Here is a 6,677-nt window from a genome sequence, read left to right on the forward strand (position 1 = left end):
ACCTCGAGCATTGTGGGGAATAATTTCCTTAAGGACACACTTTGAACTAAGTGGGCTCGATTATATTCGGAAATATTTTTTATCTTCCAACAACGTTTCGTTCATTTTCCCGCTCGTAGTTTCATCGTTTTAAATATTTTATCTTGTAATATGTTTTTACTAAGTGTTTTACGATTCGTTGAAACTTTGTTTAAACTTATACAGATTATTTTGACAACACAATATTAGTTATCCGAATTTAATATGTAAGTTGAATTTAAGAAAATAAAAGTTTAACATTTAATGAGACTAAGGGCTCGTTTGGTACGAAGGATAAGGATAACTAATCCCAGGATTATATTTGAAATGAGTTTATCCCACGTTTTGTTGAGATAAAATCGCGATATAACTAATTCCGGAATTAGTTATCCCGAAATTATAGTGTTATTTTATTCCTGTGGGAGGATGGAATAACTAATCCCGGAATAAGTTATCCTAGGATAACTTGCTTCCAACCAAACGACCCCTAATAATTAAATGAAGTTGTACACAGTATAGATCGTCTTTTCCTTTGCGATGAAGCAATATTGGTAATTGAAATAGCTTAATTAAAATCATATGTAACCTGTAACCATGTTACAGAACTCTATGCCGGGAGAAATAATTATTTATTTTTATGACCATTTTTTAAGAGATCTTCATTTTTTATAAATAGGAGATCTGAAAAAGTTATTTTCTTTTATGTAAATTGTAAGAGGCCAAAAAATTTTATTTGCTCCTCTACGTTAGGTTGTTAGTCGAATCAAAACCTAATCTGATTCCTCTTTTTGTATCTGTGATAGGCTATGAATTTAAGATGGTTTTTACGTATTTGGTGGGCAAAATAAAGAATGCATAAAATTGGTGGGTGACTTGAACAGTAAAAGAAAAGTGATTGGGGGGAGAATTGTAAATATAAAGTATTTTGTTATAAGCAGAAGAGAAAACAAAAGCCCTGTGGAAGTGGAAGGTTAGGCGGTGCCGGATTTCGTCATCACAGTCCTCTCATTGAGGTTAGCCATTTTCTGCGCCCACAATTTTCCACTTTCACATTTTTGTACTTGCAAATTGATTCCCATTTCGAAATACTCTCGGAACCCCCATTTTGCTTTTTCTTGTAATTCATTTTTCTGTTATAACAATACTTGAATATTTGCTACTTCGAAAGAATGGTTGGCTACTTAGAGTTGGCTCTCAGCCACATTACTCATTCAATTTGATATAATGCTTTCGATCTAATGAGAATAATATGATGATTTTAGTATTGAATTGTGACTACCTACAACAACATACCCAGTGTAGTCCCACAAAGGAGGGTCTAGGGAGGGTAGAGTGTATGCAAACCTTACTCCTACTTTAAGAGGTAGGGAGGCTGTTTTCAAAGGACCCTCGGCTCAAGAAAAGCATAACAAAGAAGGTCAGACAAGAATTGATGGAAGTAAAGAAAAGTAAGCAAAGTAAGCATCACGAAGAAAAGTAACAGAAATCGAAATACTATCGATAGTCCTCATGATGAAAAGTAACATTAACTGTAGCAAACTAACAAGATAATCAAAGTACAAGAGAGGAGCAAATATTAACAGAAATCGAAAGACAAGAAAGTACAAGGCTCCTACTACTCCTATAGTATGAAAGGATACACGGAACGACGCTCTACCACCTACTAACCTTCTACCCTAATGTGTGTCCTCCACAACCTCCTATCTAAGGTTATGTCCTCAGTAAGTTGCAACTGCGTCGTGTCCTGTCTAATCACTTCTTCCCAATACTTCTTCGGCCTAACTCTACCCCTCCTGAAACCATCCATAGCCAACCTCTCAGACCTCCGTACTGGGGCCTCCGTGCCTCTCCGTTGCACATGTCCGAACCATCTCAGCCTTGCCTCCTGCATCTTGGTCTCTACCAAGGCCACCCATACCTTGTCCCGGATAACTTCATTTATAATCCTATCTTTCCTAGTATGCCCCCACATCCATTGCAACATCCTCATTTCCGTCACCTTTATCTTTTGGACGTGAGATTTCTTGACTGGCCAACACTCCGCTCAATAGAACATAGTTGTAGAACTTGCCTTTAAGTTTTTGTGGCACCTTCTTATCACATAAGACTCCGAAGGCGAGCTTCCATTTCATCCACCTGCACTAATACGGTCTGTGACGTCATTGTCAACTCCAGGTATTGTGACTACCTAGAGTTATATAATTACACCCAGTCAGTGCTTATCTTTTTTGGAAAAAAAAAAAAAAGGGACGTATATTTACTCAGGTTAGCCTGTAATGGGGTGGTTCAAAATATGAAATCCTTGTTATATGTTCATCATACATGATACAATTTGTAGGAAGGAATAGGAGCTGGGTTTTCCTTGTTCCAGTTGCTTGAATGGCGACAATAGCTTCTGGTGCTTTGGTTACTCTAGAAGAGCTGGCTCCGTCTTTGCCACACTTTAAGCATGGCATCTCTCTTCGAATAACTGGAAAGTGAGTATTCTATTTAAGTATTTCTGATAATGTATGCTTCAGTCTGTGCCTTCCCTTTTTGCCATCTGCTTTAGTCTTTTTATCTACAATCACCAATACAACTGAACTGCCAAGTCTATATAGTAGTTGTTGTTCATGAGAATAATGAGCAGGCAAAATTTTGTCCAAAACAAATGAAGAGAATATTATCTGTATGGTATTCTTGTGATTATGAAATGCCGGTCTTCATAATTTTTTAGGCAGGTCAAGTGTTACTCTTAAGTCCGGTCATTTAGGGTATCGCTTGTTCATAACAAGCTTTGAGACAATGCAAACCCCATTTCAACATCTTCTTACATCGTTGTTACGTATGTAACTTATGCGCAAAAACGTTGTTACAAATGAAATGCATGTGCATAAATCATACTTTGGTTTTGCTCGTCAAGCATAAGGAAGCTAATTGAAACTCAAGGCTTGACTATTCTTTGTGTTCCCGGTAGGCTCCAAGATTATGATGTGGAGACTGCTATTGCTGTGATCGTTGATAGAAATGCATCATTAAAAGTTGACACACAGCACTTGAATCTCAATCTTCGCATTGGTTCCATCTTCCAGTTTATTGGGGAATTGCTTCTTGAACCTGATCAGGAGGTATGACAACTTGATTATTCATTTTGAAGCAGCAGCCGCTTTACTTGCTTATGGTCTGCATATATGCCTTGCTCTGGTCTTCATATTACCCATTCTAATTTCTAGTTACTACCAGTGTTATCAAAAGCGAAAAGCTCAAAAAAGCTCTAAGGTCAGCCTGGGGCTTTAAGCGCAAAGCGCAAATAAAGCATGGGCTTTAATGAAAAAAGGCGCAATGGTGCAAAAATACAAATATATATATATGTTTAGTCCAAGACTAATAATAATAAGCATGAATAACAAATATATGGACAAAGAAATTGTAAAAACATTACGATAAAGTGAAATATCAATTATCTAGTGTCACGTCTTCAAGAAAGGCTCATGGGCAAGGAAAAGTTGTCTTAGAGCCTTGATGATAACACTGAAGCGCACGTAAAGCAAGGCAAAGCGCTCAGCATGTTTTGAGCCTCGCTTCAGGGCTTAAGCGCGCGCCTTTGACAACCCTGGTTACTACCCACTTCCAATCCCGGAAAAAGGAATACAAAATGTGAAGTAAATGTTGCAATTACATGATCTTTCTGATGCACTGAGAAAATAGCTAAAGGTTGAGGGACTTGTGTTTTAGGTCACAGGTTTGAGCCCTACGACAAGCGACTAAGTCCATTATTTAAGTGGAGAAGGGTGTGTGTGTGTGTTAGGTGGGGTGGGGCATCATCCCCTAGTTTTGAGGGATGCGGCAGATGGATTTCTCGGTCATCAAAAAAAAAATAACCGAAAATTATAGAATATGACTTGACAATTAGATAACTATAACACTGTTGTTTTAGTGTCTATTTATATAAGCTGATTAGTTGTTGTCTTTTGCCCTTAAGCCGTAAGAGGGGCATTAGCTATTGTGGCTAAGATTGTTACTTGCAGAGGCAGATCTAGGATTTGAAGGTGGCGGGTGCCATAATTTTCTTCAATGAACATCTTGTTAGGAACATGTATTTGGGTCGGGTCCATCTCTTTTTAGTTTATTCAGGTCAACTTAATAGGCCTTTTTTTTTTAATTTGCAAATATGAAAATTACGTCTCAAAAATCAAGAAACGAACATAATTAGCATCTTAAACAAGGAATCACACTCATTAACAACATAAGTAAAATCAACATTTTCACCAAGGGACTTGCATCCCTTATGGATATTAAAAAATGAATTTGCACAAGTAAAATAACATCTTAATAAGGGAATTACACCAATCAAAGTAAGAAAAATAATAGAAAAACTCTTCAATAGGTAAATACACCCCATAAGTAAATGTAGAATTAGATAAACTACAAGTTCTCAATAATTAATCATAAATTTCTAAGCAGTGCTTCGGAAATTTCCATCACAATTTAAGTAGTAAAGTTATTTAAATTGAATTTAACAATTATAGAATAGCATAAATTTTTATAATACATTCCCTCCGTTCATTTTTATTTGTCCATTATACTAAATATATATGTCCACTTTTACTTGTAAGTTATAGTTGAAAAATCAAGACATAATTTACCATTTTACACCTATTTTACCCTTATTATTAAGTACTCCAATTCATTTCTCATTTTATTTATTGCTTATTAAGAGTGTCCCAAGTCAAATATAGACAAGTAAACATGGACGGAGGGAGTAATAAACAAAAGAAATTATATAAAAAAAAAAATTGAATTTTGATCTCAATCCAAAATTCCCATTGAGACCCAAGTTTTTCGATTTAAATACTCACAGATTTGAGATTAAGAGAAATGCTTTATTTAAGGGATTTTGAAGTTTCTATTTGTGTGTTCTCGCTAGAGATCACGGATAAAATGATAGAAAAGAGGAAAGACAATATAAATAATAAAAAGATAAATAGAAAATTGGGAGGGCCGAAAAGGGAATTACTGGTACAAAGGAAGTAAAAAGCGCAAAGAAAAACGGGAGTCAAAAAATGTTCAAGATAGATTCAAATTTGTGTCACGCAACCGTGACACCTTTGTCTAATTTACGACTGAGGGTGACAGGATCAAACATTTAACCTAATTTAAGCAAATTATAACATAAGTATATAGAAAATTTATTAATCGAGGGGGGTGTCATGCTACCCCCACCCTAACGGGTGGATCTGCCCCTGGTTACTTGTGACGTGTGATACAAAATTTCAGCACATTGATTTCTGATTTCAGGCAATTCTGAAGGCACGAGTTGGACGAAATGTAGATGGAATGGATCTCAATCTCTATCGTCAATCTCTGCAGCTCTTGAGAGATTTTCAAGCTGGTCGTTGAATAGTTACACCCCTTACTTACACCCCTTACTGAAGGAATTATCATTGAAAATTTACCAAGAGTAAGTAGCTAGATACCATTTTGGAAACATAGTAAAGGGCATTCTTGTCATATTCATGGGATTTACTCTTTAAGATTATGCCGGGCTAGTAGTCATACAGCATGATGTTGCACAGCTAGAAAAAATGTGTTCCTGAAAGGCATTCTTATACAATTTGCAAAATGCAGTCTTCTTTTTATCTCTTGTTGAAAGGCATTTCCAATGGTGATGTTGGAAGTAGTATAGTATCAGTTGTCTATTTGCAACTTCTGGATCTGTTTTTGTTACTGTATAACTAGTGAAATAGTATGGGAGATAAGAGGGTACTATATATTTTTGAGGACCGACAGGGTGTTTCCAAAAACATGTCTCCATCAACAAAACCAGCAAAATGGAGAACTCTCTACACCTTTGTCCTCCTTTCTTTTTGGCCCCTCAGTTCTTCTTTCAAAAATTGTTGGACCCTGAATATTTTATTTTTCTTTTGGACAAAAAGTGATCCTTTTCTTGTATTTTGTTAAATCAAGTTATTCTTGGTTGTAAACATAGGTGAATTTAATATCTATGAATGTTAAGTCGGTTTTAAACTATTAACTGTACCCATGTCGAAGCACGTGTTCATATTATTTTTTTGGAGTCCGGAACTTTTTTAACTCAAAAAATAACGTTTGGAACCAAACTAACCCTTTTAAAAAAAAAAAAGAATCAAACTAGGCTTTACGCACAGAATTTGTGCGTGAAATCCTCTTTTCCCCGACCCCAATCTTTGTTCTTTGGAAATCAAACTCAAAATTAAGCTTTTTTTTCGTACTTTGACTGAAGATTAGTCACGATTCAAAACACTGGAATATAAATACTTTATATAGAGCTTCTTTTTTTTTAACGTAAAATAATGTCGGCTCATTACATTAAGTATACATTATTGTTTGGATCGTCGTTTTAGGGGTTGTAAAGTGTCTCGAAGTAAGTTTGGAATCTTGTTATCTTTAAGTTTTTCTTCGTACTTTGACCGAAGATTAGTCATGTTTCAAAACGTCGGAATATAAATATTTTGTATAGAACTTAATTTTTTTTTAGCGTACAATAATATCGGCTCATTACATTAAGTATACATATACATTTGGATCGTCGTTTTAGGGGTTGTAAAGTGTTCCGAAGTAAGTTTGGGATGCATGGCGTATAGTCAAATCAAGCATGGGGTGTAAATACACTTGTATTGCGCATTGAAATGTTGCGCAAT

The 6,677-nt window shown here is 35.7% G+C and overlaps 1 protein-coding gene across 1 annotated transcript; it reads left to right on the forward strand.

Moving 5' to 3' along the window:
- The first annotated feature begins 639 nt into the window (after nt 1-639).
- Nucleotides 640-5,641, forward strand: LOC132034414 (CST complex subunit TEN1). Its single transcript, XM_059424760.1, has 4 exons — nt 640-1,031; nt 2,357-2,495; nt 2,975-3,125; nt 5,296-5,641. Exons 2-4 carry the CDS (start codon nt 2,398-2,400, stop codon nt 5,395-5,397), a joined length of 351 nt encoding a protein of 116 aa, XP_059280743.1. The 5' UTR covers nt 640-1,031; nt 2,357-2,397; the 3' UTR covers nt 5,398-5,641.
- Nucleotides 5,642-6,677: the final 1,036 nt, after the last annotated feature.

This window comes from Lycium ferocissimum, chromosome 10 (genome assembly GCF_029784015.1).
Source record: "Lycium ferocissimum isolate CSIRO_LF1 chromosome 10, AGI_CSIRO_Lferr_CH_V1, whole genome shotgun sequence".
In the NCBI taxonomy this organism is placed as follows: Eukaryota; Viridiplantae; Streptophyta; class Magnoliopsida; order Solanales; family Solanaceae; genus Lycium; species Lycium ferocissimum.

Excerpts from the sequence above, each read along its gene's own strand:
- LOC132034414 (XM_059424760.1), top strand. The coding sequence starts at position 2,398 with ATGGCGACAATAGCTTCTGGTGCTTTGGTTACTCTAGAAGAGCTGGCT. Across the intron at positions 2,496-2,974 it reads TCTCTTCGAATAACTGGAAA|GCTCCAAGATTATGATGTGG; the intron begins GTGAGTATTCTA and ends TGTTCCCGGTAG. Across the intron at positions 3,126-5,295 it reads TTCTTGAACCTGATCAGGAG|GCAATTCTGAAGGCACGAGT; the intron begins GTATGACAACTT and ends TTCTGATTTCAG.